This window comes from Apis laboriosa, unplaced genomic scaffold, assembly GCF_014066325.1.
Source record: "Apis laboriosa isolate Shangri-la unplaced genomic scaffold, ASM1406632v1 scaffold29_cov151, whole genome shotgun sequence".
Classification (NCBI taxonomy): Eukaryota; Metazoa; Arthropoda; class Insecta; order Hymenoptera; family Apidae; genus Apis; species Apis laboriosa.
Window position 1 is genome coordinate 1,022,173 of NW_025222728.1, and position 23,533 is coordinate 1,045,705.

The following is a 23,533-nucleotide window of genomic DNA, read 5'->3' on the forward strand; positions in this document are numbered from 1 at the left end:
GTACATACGAACCGTTCGAATTTCATCTGAAGATCGACTGTCCTCCTATCCTGTTGGAAATCGAAAATTTCATCGTATTTCGTCAGATTTATTCACGACCAAATTTACTGTCCAAATAAATAAAGTACTCAATTAGGTGGATTTTCCAAGACTTTTGGTAAAATCTATTATTACACGGATTAATTTACACGGTGGAGATACGTAGACGTAACAGGCGCATTTTGTGATTTGTCAGAAGAAATTTCTTTCTAACATTGATAAGGCATGACAAGTATGTTCTATAGATAGATTGACAAATACGTTTACGTTGATCGACGCCGATCTTGAATCAATCGGGGATATTAAAATTCGATAAGGAAAGATCTGCGAACGGTCGATCATACGATCATTCGCAAGCTCGAATCAAGCAGTTTTAACGTTGCAAAATTTTTTGTAGCACGTGTATTGTACGGCAAGGAAATATAGAGTGTGTAATCACTGCCATGCTGTATATACATTGTAGCATAGATAAACCGTTGAATAACAATTTAAGGGAAATTCTAGCAATAGTTTTTTGCCTGATCGAGAGATCTTAACAGAAATTGAAAGCAAAAAGCGGGATCCGTTGAAAAATCTGTAAATCAAATACAATATTAATTTTTCTCTTTATTAATTTTCTAATATTATCATTATTTCATTGTTACAATAAAAATGTTAATTTTCTCCATAGTTTCTAACATATTTTTCCAATCTATCACGAATTCATTTTTTTTTTTCGACTGGATCTCGCTCGTGGAATGATTCGTAGAAAAATGAAATGTATATTCTGTGAATTCTAATAGCTAATATTTTCCCAGATCACTGAAAAGTCGCTTGATAGTTTTAAAAGAAAATCTCCACGATGCGTGTAATTAATTTTCATACGACAGTAATCGAACGAAATGATACGTGCAATTCATTAGCACGTTTTTTTTGGAAATTCGAGCAGATATGAGCAGGATACAAGATTGTATTTTTGGAATTTACAATCGAGGAACAACTTGTACACGAACTTATAGGACGCGCATTAAAAAAAAACTTTATTATTGTGATAAACTTTTATCAGAATAACTGGTCTGCAATTAATTTGAAATTGAATGTATTCTCTTGTTGCTGGAAAAGGGGAACGAGTTAAAATTGACGGTGCCAAATTTGAGAAAAAAAAAAAAATAAATAAATAAAAATAAAAAAATAAAAAGTGAGAAAAGATTTTGAAAGCGCTCAACGACAGAAACGTTTCGAATCGGTTCCAATAGCTTCGATTATTATTATTTTAACCAATTTTAAATCGATAAACAATGTGATTGTTTTTAATCAAAATCAATTTTGTTAATTTTATTCATTTCTTTTTTTTGTTTGAACATGTTTTAATTTCTTTTCTATTTAATTACATTTTAAAGCGTTTTTCTTTCATGTCGAATTATTATTTGTTTTTATCGTTTATTCTGCTACCGTTTTAAAAAAAAAGTTCAAGTGCAACTTGCTATAATTTGATTTGTAAATTATCATCGATTGTTCGGTTCCAGAGAGCTGGAAGAAAAAAAAAAACGAGCACCGTCCGATCAATGATAATTGTAAGTTTTACTCGCCAATTCTAATTGTAGAACGTTCTGTTAAATCCATTAATTGATGGACACCAGATATGCATAGGGTAGCGTTATTTTATAAATGAAAATAATTGTTATTGCTAAGTACTTTTTATTATTTTTAGCGAACGAAGCGTGCGGTAAGAGAGGAACATTTGTCGAAAAGCGAACTCATACTTATGGTACGCATGGCCAAACGTAATAAAACTACAGCAATGCATTACATCTGTTCTAATTCTTACTTGTTAGATTAGTAAATTCCATCGAAGCCTTGTTCTGTGCCCACATCGAACCGAATTGAATTTCTTTCAAACAACTTCAAACAACTTCAAACAACTCTTCCGTGTACACGTGGCCATTTAGTGTTCAAAGAATGAATTATAAAAGGAAAAAAGAAAAAAAAAATATTACACATTGATTTTTTATCTTGTAATATGTTTATTAACAATGTTTTACAAGTGTTTCACTCGCGTTACGTGCGCGAATTATCCCTACATATTTATAATTATAGCTAAAAACTGTCGTCTAGACAAATATTCCGAGTGCTCTAGAAATTAAAAATTTATATACATGGGAGAACAAAACATACATTCAAAATATACGCATGTACCATGGGATCATCCGTCGGTTCGAATAATCCACAACAGAAAACATTCGCCACAAAAAGTGATACTGTTCCTTTAAAATGATAAAATGCATAGATTTAGGGAACAGTTCACAAACACTTTCTAAATTCGTCCTCTCTTTTCTCATTCTCTTTTAAAGAAACAAAAATGATAGTAAATCGTAGAAAACGTGCAGGATACGCAAATTATGCAGTCTCTTTATACGATAAATCCTAAGGGAGGGAGTAAAGACTTAAAAATTGTTTAGTATTCTAAGGTACGCTGGTTGTGCCTGTTTCTTTATGAAAATTAAATGTCATCGTACTCTACTAGTTAAAAATATATTAGAAAACCTCCTTATACAATTTCGAATAAAATATACAGGAGCGAGGTTCATTTCACATTAGAAAATACAGTGTTAACAAATAAGAGGTAACATGAACGCGACGATATTGCATCATCTTGAATTCGATTTTCTTTCTGGCTGAATTTCACACGTTCATTATAATGAATCGAAGGAAATACCTTAGAATATAAACGAGACTCGAAACTCGCGGAAATGAATTTATTGCGTATAAATCTTTGTTTCTATGTTTTAGTCTTATAAAAATTCATTTAAAACACACCTGAAATGCTTCTTAAGAAGTTGATTGTATACGGTATACAAAATACTTTCCCAGGATAAAGTGAACGTTAATATTATTATTCTTTCTTTCAGCCAGTCCTTCCGACTCGCATGTCATTTTGTTTAACTCACATTTCTAAGCGATTATTAAATTATCGATCTTTTTTTTTTAATTTTTTTTCTTTTTTTTTTTTTCTTTTTTTTTTCTTTTTTTTTTACATATAACGTAGTTAAAATTCATAAACGCGAATGACGTCGTAGATTAACAAGTTCAAAGTTTGTCTAGCTATATTTAACTAAAATCACGTATCAAATCACAGTTTTACATTTGTGGCATACTTTTTTATAAAAATTCCTCTAACGAGTGGAAAATTCCTTCTCGCTTTTGTATCGATCGATCACAAAGTTAAGTCAGCATACGTTTGAACAGTTTTATGTTTGAACAAAAAAATGTTCGAAGAAAGAGAATTAAAATGCTGATTTATTAAAAGCACGGCATATGTGTATATATATATATATATATATGTATATATAAAGAAATAATGTTGATGGAACGTTCAGATTAATTCTACGATTTTTAAAAATATCTTAAAAACTTAAATTTATAAAATTAATAAAAAAAATATATCGGAAATATTTAAAATGCGGAAATATTTAAATTTCAAGAATCATGATATGTGAGCATCGTATAACCGCGGGCACAACGAACAGTAAGACATTTTTGACGAGGCAATAACGTCGCTGTAACCATCACGGTCATCTACGATTTATCGTGAAAAATATATACTCGATTACGAAGGATCTCAATTGTGGATCCTTGCTACTTCTTTAGATATCGTGACACGAAAGTCGCAAGGCTTTTTCCACCTATAGCGGAAGCAGTTGTCTTGATTAACAATTCTGTCGAATCTCAATGTTCCGCCGATCGTATCGGTGCTCGTAAGCGAAACATCTCATTAAAAAGGAAACACTGAAACACTAAGAGCGATTCAAATGCAAGATACATCTATCAATACATCGATCAAAAATCACATCAATAAATATTCAGTTACAAATCGAAACAGTGCTTTCAATAATTTTGAATCAAGTTACACATAGAATACGATAACATTTTAAAAATAAATTTGCGCTGCTCGTCTACGAGCTTTTTTTAAATTCTGTATGGTAAATACTGCGGCGAAGAATCTCTTCCATTCTGACATATGTCGAACATCTAGGTAAGTAGATACTTACTTCCTTGGTCCATAGAGATGAAATTTCGTTAACAATGCCTAACTTCCATTCCACGTGGAAGTTTGTGCCCTTGAACATGACTCATACGTAACTGCCTCGTAGCCATTCCACCACCACAATGACTGCTCCAATCGGTGGTCGATACTTGAGTTCGATAAAATTTGGAGGAAGTCTTGTTGAAAATTGGCAATAACTCGTTGGCTTCGTTCGACAAAGCCTGACACGTTTAAGAATAAAATAAATGAATAAAGAACACACTTGTACACTAGAGTATACGAAAGTGAGTTACATCGACTTGCGACTTTTACCTTTAGATATACGATCGCATCGGTACCGAAACCATCGCAACTTTGGAGAACGAGATCACCGTGGAAATATCTGGCGTATAATCGAGATACTGGAAGACCATAACCGTATCCGGCAAGTGGAACTGTATGAGCATCGGTTTTGGTTGGCCTAGGTGCCGTGCTATACATGTATTTAAACAAATGGTCCATTTGGGAGCGAGGAATACCGCCACCTTTATCGGACATCTGGAAAAATAGGACAAAATTAATCGAAGTGCAAAGTTATCGCGCTGTATATCAAACGAGTATTGATTCCTAATGTTTTAAAAATATTCCAACTGATATAATCTGATCGCGAGCACGTTCCTTATCGAATATCTGATGCACCGATATTGAATATCAATGTTGGCGAAACTTAAGATACAATTTCCACGCAACAAACGTTTATTGATAAATTCGATCGTTCATAATTCACTCATCAATGCTTCGATAGTTTCAAATAATCGTTTTCAAAGTCGATGCACGATTTGTAAATTACCTTAACGCATATATCTTCTTTTCCACGCGACACGATCACTTCTATGGCTGGATATTCCCCGTTGGAACTATGGTGTTCCATAACCGCTCGCATACTATTTTTGAAAAGTTCGAACAGCATGTGGAACAAATGGCTCGGTACGTAAACTATTCTAATTTGGCTACATCGATCGTATTCTGAAAAGAACCAGATTTAATTACAATCAGATAATGATTCTTCTTCTTTTTCTTTATCATTTTTTATATATTTTTTTTTTATAATATCATTCTTTACATATATTTTTTTTATCGTAAAGAATACACAACAAATTGCCACGATGAAAACTTTTTGTCATTATCCTTAATACGACAAATACTCTAGATACGTAAATACGTATTATCTTTCATCATCACGAGATTCAAAGGTTTCACGATGGCAACTTTATACTATACCTATTAGAGAAAATTTGGTCATGTAACTACTTACTAGTATATATTACTCTAGTACAATCAACATTTTTCAAACTTGCCATTATGTTGCTGGACTATCAATTCCGGACTAGCCATATAATATTGATCACACAGTAATCTCGCTTTCTCATACGCGTCTTTCACAACGCTGCTTATCTCACAGGATGGATCTATGGATCCCACATGTCTACTGTGTCCGTTTAATTCGCTACCGAACAAAAGAGCTGCAGCAAAGATAATTTTCTTTTTTAATTAACTACCTTAATTTCATTTAATCCAAGGGCAAGTATTAAAACGCGGCAAAAATAGGACTTACTATGTTGATTGATCAACATACGAATGGAAATTCGAGACATGAGAAATCTGTCCAAGAAATATTGAATATTGTTTTCCGTCTGGACATCGACATCGTGGGATTCTTTCAATTCTAAAACACCCTGCGCCATCGTTTCGACGATGTCCTTATGCCTGTTCCTAATTTTCACCAATGTCTGACAGAATCTGAAAAAGAAGGCAAATGACAACTTTGGTTGAAAACTCGAAGGTAAAAATCAATATTTTTCTATTAGGCTAAGAGATCGTTTCTAACGTTGGAGGACTCACTTGTCTAGAGTGCTATCGTTGACTTCAACCTTCTCGAACTGCATGATATCCTCGAACGAAGTGGCGTATAAATTATTAACTATACCCACGCTAGGCATTTTCAATAAATTCTCCGGCAATAGATGGATCTCTTTCATAATGTTGGCCAATCGGACCGGCAATTCCTTCCTTAAGAATATAAAGGATTTCCTCTCACAGGCACTTAGGCCTGAAACATTCAACATTTTCCTTAATCGCATTTCACTTTTATATTTGTTTGCGTTACAATAGATAAACTGATCATGAATTTAGAGAGAGAGAGAGAGAGAGAGAGAGAGAGAGAGAGAGAGAGAGAGAGAGAGAGAAAGAGAGAAAAAGAGCGAATGATCTTATCAATTTAAAATCATTATCAAACAAAGCTTTTCATAAGTAAGTTGTTTTGAAGAATGTAAAAGAACGGAGGAACGATGAACTTTGTAAATAGTGCATCGTCGCGTAAACTCGATTGCTTTGCAAGAAAAAAAGAATATTTTTTTTTTTTTCGAAAATGTACCTACATTGGTAACGTGCAACATATTCCGGATCTTCTTCGAATCAAGAATTATCCATTTACTTTTCCAACGAGGGGAAAACTCATCGATTTTTCAAAGCATTAGAAATCAAAGATTAGAATGTATCGAGACATTAGGAAAAAAAAATTTTATCTTAATATCGGATTTATGAAATCGTAAGTAGGTCATATATGAATCATACTGTATTTATATATTCGCATATATGCTTTTGTTTCTGCTAATCTCTCTAGAAAATACGATGGTATAGGCACGACTATGGTTAGATTAATATATCGTTTTTATCATTCCTCTCGGATAACTCTGTTTACGTTGACCTCGTATCAAAGTGATACAACAGTGTCATTTTTGACATGCTAATCGGATAATACTCTTTTAAAATTTAACCATCGATCGATTTATCATCGACGTCTTTGTGGAAAACAATCGTGTTGCTTGCATTGCACGCGAGAGTAACTTTTTTTTTAGTTGTCTCGATTTAGAAGAGGGTTGGTCTATCGATTGTTTTTAACTCGATTAACTTATTGCGTCGACTCTATAGAACGTTTATTCTCAGTACTAATATATTTAGATAATAATGGTATTTCGTCAATCACGTTATTAATCAAATTAATCTGAGCTTTTTTTTTTTTTTTTTCCTTAATGAAATTGTGCAACACGAGTTTCTATCGGTCAAATAGATAATAAAGTAAGAATCAATCGCGATCGATTAATTATACTTCGTTTCTAATCGAGGTTGTTTAATTTATGCATTGTTGTTGAAAAATTGATGAAGAGTGATTCAGGTATATAAGATAAGGTAGAGATTGAGTCCCGTTAAAAATATGTTTGATTAAACTTATAAGATAATCGTACACAACATTAGTTGATAGTTGTGATAATTTTATCTTATTTATATCATTCATTCGCTTGATATTTGAACAAAATATATTCATAATATTCACTATTTTAATTTTCAATTTCATCAGAAAGATATAAACGGTTGTAGAAAAAGAAAAAAAATTGAAATGATCGATATGAAAGGAAAACATGATAAAACTTGACCATCATTATCGATATTGTATTCCATCGAATAACAGCTTGATCCCATTGCTCGATTGGATTAAATTACCGATGTTAACTTAATCGAGTAATTTTGCATGATCGCATATAAGGATATATAGGATGAATTATTTAATACTTTCTTCAAAAATGAAAGTTCAGGATAAAACATGGACTATTGAAATCGTGTTACCTACGTTTAATTATCTTTTGAGATGAAATGGAAAAGAAGAACGGATTTGGTAAATTTTTTTACCAAAGATTTTAAAATCTAATCTTCTATTTTGACGCAAAATTGTGAAAAAGATCAGATATATATGTATATTACCAAAAAGATTGGTAATCGAAAATATCAAATTTGTTCAAATGCCACGTTTTCCATTAGAGGAAATTTCATTTTCTTCTTTTTAACGAGATAGATAGCAAATGATTTACTACCAACATAATAAATTGCCGTGAAATTACCTATTGACTTTATCTGCATCAAGCAGACCGAATAAAAAGACCTCTTGTGTGAAAACGATTTTCTACGATCAAATTCGATTTAGAAAATCTAGTTTTTTCCACAACTGTTCAATTTCTTTTTGCGAAATTATTGAATCGCAAATAAATCCTAAATTATTGATGAACCATAAAACTGATACCCTTCAATATTCGATATCAATATCGTTTAATCTTTTTGCCTTCTTTTTTTTTTTTTTTCTTTTTTTTTTTTTCATTATTCGATAAGACTTAAATCGGTCAGTATTTTATATGAATAACGAGATAATTCGTTAATTTTCATATCTACGTTTCTAAAATCATGGAATTTCGAACAAATTGAATAGCAATAATAATTGGATTCTAATAATTCATCGAACGTGTTAATCGTTGCATTTTTCTTCGATTTATTTTTATCGAATGTTAAAAGGTTTTACAATTATCACTTTTTTTTCTCATAATATCGTATGAAATTGTATTAATTAATAAGGAAAACCAAACGGGTAAAAAAAGATTTGTCGTCATGTGTAATTGACACAAACATAGACGGATATTTTAGCGAAATTTATCGTTTTTTTTTCGACAAATTTTCCTTATCCTAATGAATAATCCTTCTGAATATCCCTATCCTATTACGACACAGACGAAAAAAGAAAACACGGTTAATTGACACAACATATTGTGAAATTCGATTAATAATGTTTTGAAAGTTGACAAAACGATCACGAGAAGAATTTTCGCGATAAAAGCACGACAATCAATATTTGCTTAATTTTAATTTCATGTGATCGAATGTAGACGATTTTCTTGACTTTAGGACATTAATAAAACATATGTTTACATATATTGCATATTCAATGTGACACAATTAATAGAACGAAATTTTAATTGAATAATTTTTTATTCAAGGTGCACAGTCCGTTTGTTTAATATGCCAAGAGATTCATTACGATGACTGGTAAGGTTAAAGAATGCATTGAATTGCGATGAAACGTGCAATGTCGCTCAATGAACCGTTTTTTTCCACTTGGGAGCACAATTCGCTATAAATTCAATCGATTGTAGAGAATCTGTATGCTATGTTTCGAAGTGGCGAAATTATAATGTGTAATTACATAATTCATAAAATTGGCAATTTACGATTCCATGATTGATAGAATCACTTATTCGAAATCTTAATGCTGATTTCCTTCGTGAATAAAAGTTTATTGAATCGCGATGTGAATTTTTTGCATGGAAATACACAAAACAATTGTTTTCAATAGTTTTAATTAACTCTATATAAAAACTTAATAAATTTTAATGCGCGAAGAAAAGGAAATACGACCATTGTTCGAGTTTTTTACTCGAACAATTTGTCGTAATGGAATGCAATGTGATATGTTTCCTTTTTTTCGTGAATTTATTTCTGTTCGATAAATAACAGTTGTTGATTTATATTGGTCTGATTAAGAATCAGACCAGGTTTCAACATTGCAAAGGAATTTTTAATTTAAAGGATTCTCGAGAAGATCAAATTGGTTGAAATTGTTTTTTCTTTTTCATGGAATGAAAAGATAATTGTAAAAAAGAATTTCTTTAAAATAAGTAATAATATCAATATTTATGAAAAAAAAAAGTATCAATCGTCGATATAGAAAACAACTTATCACGACGATACGGCGATAAAGCATCGGTGACCGTATTTCAATACAACACGTCACAAATTGTCTATCGTTTCATTTACCGACTCGCGCAAATCGATCCGCTATTCTAATTTTATTCACATTCGTTCCTTACTTTTCAAGGGATCAGGGAAAATGGAGAATTTTCTTTGATACGAGGTAGCCATTCAATGGTTCAATCTCAATTTTTTTTTTTTTTTTTAATAAAAAAGAGAAATAATAAATTGAAAACACTGTAAATCAAAAGCAAGCAAAAGATAAAATCAATTTTCTTCGACAATTGTTGTTTCTTTAACAATACCTGTCCGCATAATGATATGTCTATTTCCGCAAAAAGTTAATTTACGTAAATAAATTGTTCGTTCAGAAAATTCATCTCATCAAAGATAATCATTTGTTTAAGCTTCAAGCGATAAAAATATACGAGCGTTACGTAAGTCGAGGAATATTAATTTGTAAGGTACTATTCCATACGTAATGAAAATGTAATTATCATCGGTTAACAATGTTAACATTGATGTATCACGCGCGAGTACAATGCGAGGAAGTCGAGATTTAAACGTCGCGTAAATTTTCCTGGAGGAACAAAGGCGACGGGATGGAAAATGGTTTTCCAATTTCAGAGATTGGAAAACGTACACAGCGATTGATCAATCCCACGAGGAATTTGAATGGAGGAAGACACGAGGCAAACGACAGGGATTATAAATTCGTTAATTAGCTTCGAAACAATATAGTCTCGTTATAGCTCGACCTATTTCAACAAAACAATTTTCTTCGACGGCACGAGGCTAGAGGTTTCCATTTTAATCCACTAATTATCTCGATTCTGATGAGTTTCGAGAAATTTCGAAAGAACGATTTTAGGATAATTGACGAATATGACGTGGCACGAAATCGAAGGTATTTTTTTATCTTCTCTAACCTAAAATCTAATTTTACGCGCCGTTTGACAGAAAAAACTTTATCTAGGCTCACTCTGCTTTACGATCGAATGGAAGGATATTTTTCGTAAAAATAACTTTATTTCGTTGAACGTTATATATTGGCAGTGACGCATTAATAAAATTAAAGGACGTGAAACAGCGTAAAGGTTTGCTTAGTTACGACGTCGTAAAAGACACTTTCGGTTGAAATTGTATGGTAAAAAAAACCGTGAACAATGATCTTATTCGTTTTAACGCACGTTAAATTCCCGATAAATTTAAGGATTAATAAACATTGAGATTTTATTACAAAAATTATCGATAATATAATATAAGATTAGATAATTCGTTATATTGGAAAAGGCATATATAAATTTTTATATAGAAATTTTTATTTTTTGATTTAAATATCGTATCACGTGTTACGAAATAATTTTCTAAAAACCATTAACGATACAGAGTTTAATCGTTGAATTCAAGGTTGATAATTTGAATAGACAAATTAAAAGGAACTTTGTAAACACTGCAAATACCGTAATATTGTTATGCTCGTTTAATATTATGAAATATGTTGTCATCAAATAAATTTTAACTAAGATGTTTTATTCAATGTACGTTGATATCAAATGCAGTGTAATAAATACTAATGACATAGAATGAATCATATATGAGTCATTGTTTCATAACAATATTTGTTGAAAAATTAATTATATTAAATGAAAATTAATTTTTCAGAGGAAAAAGGTTACGTAAATTTATTTCTTTTTCCCTTCTCTTTCTTTTCGTTTTTTATTCTTTATTAACAAATTGAAATTGGTAAATATTTTGCAAGTAACTGAAAAAACATCCATTCGTTATCAGTTCGAGATCGTTTAATCGTTAAATTTTAATAAAATAAACGAACGAATATTTTTTTTTTTTGTTTGCATCGCGCCAAACTCGTTGACAAAGTAAAAACTCGACCAGAATGCAGTCTCAGTTATATACCCATCGCCGATGGAACTTGCTGGAAGCATCCTAATCATGTTTCCGAACAGTGCTTCTCTATACGAGTTATTCTCTTATAATATACGCAGATATGCAACTTTGCATATAAATGAATAGTAATCTTTTCTATCTCTGTATATTTGTTTTAAAAAAATTCTTCTCATTGATGATCAACAAGATTTTCCAATTTAAATTTAATAGCGTCATAAATCACTTAAAACAACTAGTCAATAAAATAAAATAAAATATTAAGGGAAGTTATGATAAAAATATTATTACAGGTAGAAAAATAACGATTAGTCATCGAATCTTCTTCGTTATAACTCGCGTGATACGAGTCATGTACTGTTCCATAACCAGTTCTGGAATCCTTCGACGGGAAATATAACCGGTCAGAGGAAGCAGCTGTTTAGTTTTAAAGCCTTAATCCCAATGTTCAAAGCCAAGCACACGTGCCCCAATGCACTTCTCATCACTGCACACGCGAACTACGCTTAACCGTGGTCGTTAAATAATACAACGATGAACATCGTATTAGTGTAGATTTACTTTGAAATCAATTAATGATAAGATATGCGGAGCAATCAACTTTCATTCAAGTGAAAGGAATCGAGATCGTTCGAAAAATATACGATAAATGGATAATTATTACAAAATTGAAATAAATTCGTATTGATTCGGAAGTCATTAATAAAAAGAAAGTAGTAGAAATTTCTTTCGTGTAGCTCGATATTGCTATTCTAAAATAGAAGAAGAGGCTAATGAAATAACCATCGGATCAATAAATATAACAATTATATACATTTAAAGGCTTTATCTCGTTTGTGCAATCGTTGTTTAATCAAGAATATAAATGGCAGAAGCGAGTGGTGGACATGTAACACAGATGTGGCCAATGTTACTTGACCACAACTTTCAAAAAGTCAAGATCTTACAAACTATCTTTCTCATACATTCATAAATTGAAGAATCTCTGAAATTAAGCTCGAAAAGTTCATTAAAAAAGAGATTAAATGTTGAAATATCTCGGTTTCATTATCAATTCGTCTTTCTTAATCGGTACAAAGTTTGTCCTTTTACGCATCAAGAATAAATATACATGCAAAAAACATACGTAAAAAAATAATTAATTATTTTGAAATAAGAAATGATGGTTTACGTCAGGAAGAAGAATTATGGGCAAGAATTCAAAAAAGAATTTATCGAGAGTTCAAACTCTAAGAATTTGTACACCCACACTTATTGACTGACGCGAAAAAATGGCAATGTTCCAGCATACCATTCGCAATAAGTGTATTCCTATTTACCTTCGTGGAAATTGCCACCAATGACAGTGGCCAACTCGAGGAAAGATTGGCCAACCTTGATTTTCTTGATTTTCAATCTACACTACGTAGATTGTTTCTTCTTTAATTTATATAAATTTACATCGGTATATCAGTTTGAACATTGATAATTCAAGAAATTGAATATTCGTGTTATATTCGTGCATTTAAAGATCTATAGATTGTTTGATACGTTCTGAAAGCGACACCGACACAAAGGAGGACACTTTGAGGGGGAATATCTCTGTTTAGAACAGTAGTTCGCTATATAAAAGAGTTAAAGTGATCTACATGAACCAGATTCGCAAGGTCTACTTTGAAAGGCAAATCGCGAGATGATATTTATTTTCGAATAAATTTCCTCTTATCAGCTCGACTTCGTTTGATTTTATTTCGATATTTGCTTGTTTGTATATATTTTCTTTAAAAAGCAATAGAATACACAGGTAAACTCGTGACTTGATATTTATGTGCGAAAATAATTCCAAGTACCACGCGATTAATTCCAAGTACTACTACAGTAGTAGTTTGGAAAGAGGAAACAGGATGTTTTATTAAAACTCGTGATACGCGCCATTAGTATATTTGTCAGTCGCGAAGTTAACAAACAAACGTTGCATAGTATGATAACAACGCAAAATGCTTTTTCCGTGGAATCGTTTAAATTCTGACATCACTATGAAAATTGTAACAATATCGACATTAATTTTAAATCAACAAGATATGAGAAAATATTATAATGAAAGAAATCGACATCAGAAATAAAAATTCTATTTACGAATTCAATGAATTCTTAAAATATTCGTGTAGTAAAGTCGTAGATGGTTTCTTTCATATATGGTTTATATACGAATGAATAGATATACGTATCTTGTATATCAAGTAGTCGATTCATTAACGGAATAGTGCGATGATGAAATACGAGGCGTGTTGGACTCTGTGACGTCTATGACGTCTGACAGTTCGAAAACAAAGGACCGACAGACGAAATACACACAACTTCGGTGAACGAGAATAAGACATGTCATTTGATAAGAGTTATGTCTTTCTCTATCTTAATATTATTAGGAAATAGTCCAAAAAGATTTTTACATATGAAAAAATGTAAAAATACATTTTTTAAATTTCTAAGTATTTTTTTTTTTAATAACAAATCATCAAATGAAATTTATATGCAATTTTTTCAAAAATTTTGTCATTTTTTTTGTTAAATAAAATTAAAAGAAATAAAATTAAAATTAAAGAATTATAATATAAAACAAATAACTTTATATCGAGGACTAAGAGAAAAGAATGAATATATAATTTTATAGAAGTGTTGGCGGAGAATGGTTGAAACAAGTCTAATTTGTAAAAATTTATCGATTAATTTCAGTTTAATGTGACCTTTGTAATCGGATGATTAGATCACTGTACTAAAATTATAAATATATCGAATAAATTAGAAAACAAAAATACACTAATATATTCAGATTAATAAAACTGTTACGAATCTAACATTTTCACGAGTGCAGTGACATTTAAAGATCGATACAAGAGCAGCAACCTTGCATTTTCTCATTCCGAAAATTTGAAAATTTAAATGCTTAGTTTTCTTGAAAATTTTCAAAAAGAAAAATAAATTTTTAAAGATAAAAGAAAAATGTAAGAAAATATTGAAAAATTTTAAAATCATTCTTCTAAAGAATTATCTTGCTAAATTTCCCGCCATAATTTATGTGTAAATCTCGTGACTCTTTTTTCTCCTCAATCAAAAGAAAAATTTTTTTTTGTCATTGATATAATTTCAATCGATATTTACTTAGAATCATATATTTTTCATTTAATTTTATAAGAAGAAAAAAACAAAAAAAGATTATATACATAAGTTTATAAAAAATTAAGTTTATATTTTTTTCGTATAATTAATCATTTGATTAATTTTTTGCATATATATAATCGTAAAAATTTTTCAATAATCAATTAATTATATATTTTGATACGACAAATACAATTCTAATAATTTAAATGATATACTTCAATTATTTCAAATTTTCTAATTATTGCGAATTTATTGCGAATTATTGCGAATATAAAACTATATATATAAAACTCCATTTTTGATAGAATAATCGAAATATACAACGCCATCATTGACATTCATTTCTCGACGCAAATAATACAAAAAATGTAAATTAATCACGGACGATGCCCCGGAATCATTAAGGGATTCTATCGAAACGACCCTGAAAATAATGTCTTATGTTCTTGTAGGGTCGTTGTTCGATTGCTGCCGTTCTCTCTTTTTCTCTCTCTCTCTCTCTCTCCACTTGCCAAAACAATGGTAGGTATGAGGGAATGAAAGTAAAAAGGAAGGAACAAGTAAAAAAGAAATGGTCTGGATTTGTCGATACCTGACACTCGAGGTTTGAAGTTATACAAGCTATGTAACGTTTACCAATAAAGCAACCTTTCCACACTCACCGAAATCGATGAACTGTTTTATCGAAAGCGGCGAAGGATTGAATTGCGAATAAAAGTCCAACATCTTGCTGATATTCCCAAGACACTTTTGCGTGAGCTTCATCTCGTTGTACGTTGTAACACATGAAACTTTTGAACTTGGTTTCCCTTCGATTTTCTTCTCTCAAATGAAAGCTTAAATTTGACGCTTAAAAAAATACTGTCAGACCTTCGCCGAACTGAGAATCTACTGCAGGCAGGTTGAATTAGCGAGGCTTCTTCGTGTAGTAGTACGCCGGCTCGAGGATAGGAGACACCTCCGATCGCAATGGTTCGTGGCAAGGCTAGAGATGATTACTGGTGTTTCAAGAAAGGGGTTCTCTATATGTTCTCTCTGATATTTGCGGCTGCGTAACTTCTATCAAATGAATAAAAGTGGGGTTGCCCGAGGCGCCACATTTAAAATATTATGCTATCTTATCGTGTTTTTATTATTTGTGATTGTTAAAAAGCATTTTAATCGCAATTAATTTTTTATTTTGAAAAAATAAAAAATTGTGAAAACTTTGAATTTTATTTATGAAATTCATAATGATAAAACTTTTAATAGGATTAAATATAAGAAATTATTTTCATAAAAATTTTTAGAAAAACAAATGCGAATTAATTGAAAAGAATCATGTAATAATATTAGATAATAATAGATAAATAATTTGTATATTTTTTAGAACAAAAAATAGTTCAATTTGTATTCAATCTAATTATGTTAATTGAAAATGGATACGCAAAAAAAAAAACAATAGTATATTTGTAGAAATATTTCTTGTTTAAATATACATGTGCACAAGTTATGATCTACAATGATTGAATAGAATCAATTAATTAATTTATTTTTATTTAAATATGAGATTAACATATTTTTTTATTTTATTCAATACTAGTTTGAGCGTCATTTCATATTCCGGAAGTAGCAAAGGAAAAAGTGGCGCCATCAATGGTACATGCCACATACGGTAACTGTGGATCAATTAACCTCTGCATAAGTTACGTTTATAATACATATTAACTCTTTTTACTGTTTCTTGAGTCACAGTTTTGATTTGTAAGTAATCTAGTTCATCGATTTTTTTTTAAACTTTTGTGAAACAATTTGAATGATTTGATATTTTTGAAACACGCGACTGCGTTTCTAGGTTAGGTAGCCCGTGAATTTTTTTGTGTTGGTCTTCTGCTAGACAATCAGCGCCACATATTCTAAGTTAAGAATAGAATTTCTCTGTGTTTTATAAAACTAAAATAATATTCAGTGATAAAAGGATTGTGTTGTCCTTTATTACGATTTATCAACGTATTTTCTATGGTGTAAATCGGTTCTTGTGAAAATTGGCTCTGCATTTGGAAGTTCCATTGACTTCGAAGTGTTTGACTGACTTCCGGCCAAGACAAGCCCATGTGGACAGCAGCAGCGGTGCCTCAGATCACTCTGTACTAAGGCTGTTCCTCGTGCTCTTGTGAAAAAAACTTGTTCTTCGAATAATCACGCCGCGTATATCGCGAAAGTCATAACAATATGGCTGATTTAGATGATTTCTTCGCAAAAAAAGATCGTAAAAAAGCAAAAGGAAAAAAATTTACAACCACAGAGGAAATAGCGAAGAAATTGGAAGAGACGGGTAAACGTTTGGGAAAGAAATCAAAAGACAAACCAGTGAATCCGGAAGGCGAGGAAACTCAACAAACCGAGGTGATACGTTCGTTTCGTGCGTGTTCCTTCTTCTTCGTTTTTCTTTAAACTTCTGACTTTTAAATCAGAAATTGTTCACGCGAAACTGTCGATTACCGTGCGCTATAGGTCGCTGCCATATTTGTTCGTGTAAACGTCATTCGTACCATTACTGAAATTAATCTGCTTTCTTGAATTCTTTAAATCTAATATGATTCATGTTCTCTTGTTGTCTAATAGTCAAATCGTTTGTTACATAATTGAATTGTTATACAAACACAAATATTTTTCGCTGTAAACTTATCGAAACAGAGCAGCTGTTCTAAGATTATCATCGCAAATGATCTTTTCTATGTTAGGATCGAGAATCTATTTCTTTGAACGAAAAATTCATTTGATTACTTTTTTTTATCTTTACAATGTGCATTCTTTATAAATTACATAAAAATTCTTGCATTATTTTACATGTTTAACAAATATATTTTCTTAGGATGAAGATGAATGGAGAGACTTTGAAGAAGAAAAGAAAGATTATACTGGCTTGAAAATTGGAAACTTAACACTTAACGAATCCATAGATGCAGAATCCGATGATGAAAAAGGTACAGGAGACAATAGCTCGGATGGAGAATCAGGAGAGGGTGGCCTAAAACATTCAGGTCCTTGGAAGAAGCCTGAACTTCCTCCACAACCAGAAGTAACAGAAATAGCTCCACCACCACCACCACCTGTTACTTCAGGAAGTAGTTATAAACCACCACATTTAAGAAATATTCAGACAGTAGCTGCTAGTCCTAGACAACGAGCGAAAAATGTTGCACCGGATATACATAGTGAAGAATATTTCCCAACTTTAAATTCCAAACAGCAACAGAGCAATGAACCCAGTGGACCATGGGGCAGGCGGTACGGATTATATATATATATATACATTGATATTTTCAAGCATTATAAAATATTGGAAAAAAATTGCATCTATTTAAAAAACTAATTAAAATTTTATTTTAGGAAACGAGATGAAGGTACGTTTGAAGAAGTTCGTAATCGAGGAGGCAGTAGGTCATACAGTGTGCAGGATGCGCAAGCTCAAGCACCGAAGCTCTCTTTGGGCAACAAATATGGTGCCCTATCGCAAGATCAAAGCTGAAATCATCTTTGATCACTCGATCAAATGACAAACACAATCATCATCATTAAATCATCGCCTCTCTCCGTTTCGTGGCCCAGTTGCGCTATTAAATATGTTTTCTAGGATATAGAACATGATGAAGCGTGTACGGATAGAATCCATCATCGATTCATGTACCGTCTAGCTTTTGACAGGTCCGATGATAGTTAAGAAAAAAGAAAAGAAATCCTGTTTCGTTCGATAGGAGATCTCATTTACTATCGTGAAACTGGATGCACGATTTCTTTCGTAAAGACGCGATTCGTGCTTGCGATGAATTTCGCAAATGAACGTGAACATTTATTTTTTCATATAAGAAAGACATGCTCAAAACATACATTTTTAGCACCAGTTTTATATTTAATTTTTTAATCTATATAGTAAAAAAGATGAGAGATCTTTATTGATGAAGGGAAAAGTAAGGGGAAAACTATAAGTTTGCGTGATAGACCGGAAGTTGAGATAGACCTTTCGTTTCTTCGCGCAAAAGATGTTAAACTTTGCGATTAATCGCGTGAAGTATTTACGCGACAGCTGTATTTTTACACGGTGCTGCTGTTTTCGTTTAGCGTGTTTGCTTTCGCGTCAGTCGATCGATCGCCTTCGAAACGTCACGGGAATATAGATTGAAACATTAAAATACTCAAATATGACATCCTTTCAATGTAAGAAGGATTATTATGTAATTATGTGTTCATTATACGAAGAAAAAGGAAGTCGATTATATTTAACAGACTTTTCGAAGTAAGATCGATCCTGGTTGGGCCGTGGCTTTTCGAATATATCGTTTCGCTCAACGGCAACGTACGTCAACGAACACAAAAATCTAGATGAATTAAGATATATGTATAAATATATATATGTAATAATTATTTCGAAATAATTGAATTCCGGGGCTGGGCTTTGGAACGGTGCGAAAATATTGCTATAAATATCAACACAACAGAATTGCGTGAAAGAAAGGAAACAAAGAACGTATACGCAAAGTATAATAGATCAGATAAATGAAATCAAGAAAACTTACCAATAAAATGGTATAACCAACAAAAAATACAAAAAGAAGAGACATATATGCGTAAATATAAAAAAAAGAACAGAAGACGTATGTACGCTTTTGTTAACGCTTGTTTAATTAGTTTTGTTGATTTAGGGATTTCTTTCGCAAAAAAGAAATGAAAACTGGGGAGAGGTTGGATTGAGTAAGGGATAGAGGAAGAGCAAGAATTATGAAATTGTTCTTCCGTGGGACTCCTCTCCTACGAGGAGTTTGGGGTGCTAACGCTGTTATTTTTTGAAGGTGAACAAAAAAAGAGAAGAAAAAATATAACTTGGAGAAATAGGTAAAAAATGAAAAACGAAAAACGTGAGCCATACATACACAAGCGAGGGAAAGAAAAAAAAAACGGAGCCTTGTATAGTGAACTATAAAAAGAAGAAAAAAGGATGTGATTATTTATAATAAATTTCCTAGGACAAACTTATAAGTACTGCCTTAAATATTTTAATTTCGTGAACCATCAATGATATGTCGATAATCTCGCGATTGGCTTTGAAAGTGCGAGAGAAACCACTCAAAAATGAGTATAGTTGCGATCGATAATTTTCTGTTCGCGCGATTGACCGTCACAGTTTTATCTCGAGAATCGAAAGCACTTTTTACGGGCATTTCCACATAGAAATATGCAAATTCCATGTGCGAGAATCTAAAGTTGCTTATCTGGTTGGGCCGATCAGTTTGTTCGTTTCTCAGATCGAATCATATATTTATTCATTTAAATTCTTATAATAATACATTTATAATCGCGAATTGAAATAAATATTAGATAATAATTAAATAGTTATAAAAATTTTTCTATCATTTGTCATTTTTTTTTAACAAACTGATCGACTGATCTCATACTGTATTTAAGAGTCACCAATCTTGTAATTTGTCAATCAATTTCAGTCAAATGACTGGAAATAACAATCTTATCTAATTCTAAGGAATAAAATGGGGATTAGTGTCTCTATATTCAGTAAATAATAAGATCGAATATTGAGAAAGAAAAAGATGAAGTCATGAGAAAATAATATTGTTGTCGTCAGAATACTAAACTTCGCCTGCCTTTTGTTACAGAAGTTGAAATAATTTTATCGCGATTGTTAGAAGAGAAAATAGAATGACAGAGGAAGCGAAAGAATGCGCGAAAGAAAGAATGGGATGCAACGTGGCGAAAAATGAACTTAATATTAAATAATAAGAAAAACATAGAGTGAACATATGAAATTTATTTCTAATAACATTTGTTTTTATTTCATTTCATTATACACATCTCAACTAAATGCAACTCGCAATACTCGTGCCCAATTTCTGTGAAATGAATAAAAAGAGAGAAAAGGAAAGAAAAACTGTTTTTTGCAAATAATGATACATTATGCTGTACAAGATATATTTTCGAGAATGTACATATATAAGTGTTACGATATTAGGTACATTTTTGATTGTTACATAAAGTTTCAAAATATTCTTTTAACAATTAATTCGCTTTATAAAAAGTACAATGTCGCTTCGTTTGTTAATTTATTGTGATGGAAATTAACATAAGATATGATTTAATCCTATGCAGTTTTGAAATGTCTTTAAGAAAGGAATAAATTCGATAGGAAAGTTCATTGTTGGTCATAAAAAAACATTTTAAATTGCAGAGGATTAAGTTCTAGTATTTTCATTTAACGAAAAATCTTTTATTAACTAATCAGAATTAACAGCATAATGTTGAATTTTTATAACGAAGTAGCAACAACATATGCAAAACTTGGTTAGAACAGGTCTTCCGGCCTTATTGTACTCTCCTCGCTGGAAACAAATATATTTCAGAGGATAAAATATCACTGAACTTCACTTCTATGATTGTACGAGGCATCGCGAACATACTTTTCGCAATACTTGAGTCCGTGGCTTCCTTCGTTACTGTACGAACTGTACATGGGTTTTTCTAATAAGGATATCTTGAACTTTGGTAGAAAATATATCCATACCTTTATCAAGGCACTGACCTGAAAACAAGTTTGATAATAAATGGAGCAGATTAATTTAATAACAATTGCGTGTATTAATTGGAATAGTATATCTACTTGATATTTTACTATTTTATATTTTTAAATTAGAAAAGAATATTTTAATTTTTTTTTAAAACATTGTTATTCTTAAAAAACAATGATAAAATAGTAATTAATTTAAAGAAAAATATAATTTTAGATATATTAAATATTTTTAAAAATAATATACCTCTTCAAACTTATCCATCGATTTGACTTTAGATTCTGGAGCAAACAATATATTTTCTTCGGATCGTTTATAAAAAGCTGGATGTTCTTCTAGTTCGTCTAATTTTTTTAACATTTTTGAATCGACATCGTATACTTCACCGAAAACATGCTGCTCATAAAAAAATGTAAAAAAAAAAATAAAATAATTCTATATATTAATTATATAGAATAATTCAAATAATAACAAAGTTTCAATGCAAATGCAATTGTAAATAAAAATTTAAAATGCTTAATTTATCTTATAATAATATTAATATTAGAATTATAAAATACAAAATCAAAAAAAAATATAAAAAATATAATTCTATAAAGGTTTAACTTATAAATAAAAGATATTTAATTTAATATAAATTAAAAATAATAATCTTCTTAAAAAAAATTAAACATACAATGAATGCTGTTACTGTATTAACAATTCGACAAAATTAGTTGTACAGTAATATTATCTATATTAATACTATCAAATCCATGCAATACTCACGTGACCAAAACCAGGTTTCTTCAACAAAAATGGTATATTATAATCAGTTGCAATTATTAACGGATATGGAATAGTAGTCCTTCCAAGTCCCAAGAATTTTGCATAACCATTTTCAGTGTCTTGAATCAAACAGTGATTGGGTTCTCCTCGTTTTAGTGTTCCATACACGAACACTCGCTGTAGAGGATTCTTGAACAAATTTTCGTACATTTTGAACTTCAATTAAATCTTTGGATTGTTTAGAAGATAATTATTTGTCTCATCATCAAACTATTGTTTTAGTGATAAAATTTTTTGATTTTATCTAAACAATTCACTTTATTATCTGCAACTGTATGAGAAGTTTCAAGTTTTCTCGAAGAGATGGTGATATTAGTCAAAAACTATTAACAAGTTCACCTTGTTGTCGGTAACAATGTACGCCAAGTTTGAGTATTTTTAAAGATGGCACTACTGGTTAAATGCTAAAAAAAAGATAACACTTTGGTTATGGCAAACCGTTTTATTTGTATTTTTGAAAAGAACGAATCGTTTGCGGTAATCAATAGTTCACCATTGAATATTAAAATTCTCGAAATAGTTTCGTATTTTTAAATTACAATTATTACTAATGATTCGAAAATTAGTAATAAATTACTTAAAAAAAGCAAATGACGACGACACACCCAACTATCTTTTGCACATGTTTCGACACACTAGAGGTCGTATGTGTTCACTTATTTGCCGGATATCGGTTTCGTCATCGACTGTACCCATTTCCGGCATTCATTTGCGTGAAAAAATAAAACAGTATATCTAGAACATTGCGTATGATATTTTTAAATACAGTTATTTTGGGCTTAAAGCTATCTCAATTTGTCTATGGTTTTTGTTTGAAATATATAAATAATTTTATTAATTTATCTTATAATGCAATAAATTTTGGACAATACTATATTTATTTACTATCAATTTAAAGATTAATATGATCAAATTATTAAAACTAATAATAGTAAAGAAAATTAAAAAAAGTTGATTGTAAGATTTACCTTGTCCGATAGAAATGAAATATCTTCGATTTTCGGTAGATCATATAACGTGTAGATTTCTAAAAACGCGATATTCGTTAGCACTGCCGCGGCTGCAATGTGAAACAACATTGTCGTAAATTGCAACGCGGCAAAACTAATGATCAGGCATACAGTATGTATAACTCTGGCCTCGCTGTCGCATGAAAGTCCAAAGGTTAAACGATAAGAGCTTTCGCATGACAAAATCACGCCATTTCATTTTTCCTTTCGATTAATTTTGCCGATTTTTTCTAACTTTCTATTTTTTTCCAATAAACTTAAAAGAATATCATATATCTTCCTTGTTATTTTAATTATTATATGAAAAAATATTGCATATATTACTTGGTTATCTCATTAAATTAATTTCATGAATCGAAAAATACAAATAATACTTTAATAGTAATTTTATTTGTAGAAATTTATGCGAATTTTTAGAAAATTTA

The 23,533-nt window shown here is 30.9% G+C and overlaps 3 protein-coding genes across 6 annotated transcripts; 1 reads left to right on the forward strand and 2 right to left on the reverse strand.

The window, feature by feature from the left end:
- Positions 1–713: 713 nt before the first annotated feature.
- LOC122714372 (pyruvate dehydrogenase (acetyl-transferring) kinase, mitochondrial) lies at positions 714–15,700 on the reverse strand. 3 transcript variants are annotated; one of them, XM_043935658.1, is made up of 8 exons: positions 15,379–15,700; positions 5,945–6,152; positions 5,658–5,842; positions 5,401–5,565; positions 4,893–5,068; positions 4,376–4,600; positions 4,068–4,284; positions 714–3,812 (listed from the first exon to the last, which is right to left on the reverse strand). In XM_043935658.1, exons 1-7 carry the CDS (start codon positions 15,479–15,481, stop codon positions 4,096–4,098), a joined length of 1,251 nt encoding a protein of 416 aa, XP_043791593.1. In that variant the 5' UTR covers positions 15,482–15,700; the 3' UTR covers positions 714–3,812; positions 4,068–4,095. The 3 variants fall into 3 exon arrangements, with proteins under 3 accessions (XP_043791593.1, XP_043791592.1, XP_043791594.1); XM_043935657.1 differs by having other exon boundaries at positions 714–4,284; XM_043935659.1 differs by lacking the exon at positions 15,379–15,700 and adding an exon at positions 11,870–12,076 and having other exon boundaries at positions 714–4,284.
- A 646-nt stretch (positions 15,701–16,346) lies between these two features.
- On the forward strand, positions 16,347–19,729 carry LOC122714347 (protein CDV3 homolog). 2 transcript variants are annotated; one of them, XM_043935609.1, is made up of 4 exons: positions 16,347–16,459; positions 16,551–17,101; positions 17,571–17,986; positions 18,089–19,729. In XM_043935609.1, the coding sequence occupies exons 2-4, from the start codon at positions 16,928–16,930 to the stop codon at positions 18,225–18,227; spliced, it is 729 nt and encodes a 242-aa protein (XP_043791544.1). In that variant the 5' UTR covers positions 16,347–16,459; positions 16,551–16,927; the 3' UTR covers positions 18,228–19,729. The 2 variants fall into 2 exon arrangements, with proteins under 2 accessions (XP_043791544.1, XP_043791545.1); XM_043935610.1 differs by lacking the exon at positions 16,347–16,459 and having other exon boundaries at positions 16,547–17,101.
- A 1,221-nt stretch (positions 19,730–20,950) lies between these two features.
- LOC122714348 (putative gamma-glutamylcyclotransferase CG2811) lies at positions 20,951–23,177 on the reverse strand. Its single transcript, XM_043935611.1, is given in 6 exon segments — positions 20,951–21,284; positions 21,517–21,666; positions 22,039–22,227; positions 22,438–22,478; positions 22,481–22,502; positions 23,067–23,177. Coding segments are annotated over 6 exon segments (681 nt in total). The 3' UTR covers positions 20,951–21,116.
- Between the last annotated feature and the right edge of the window lie 356 nt (positions 23,178–23,533).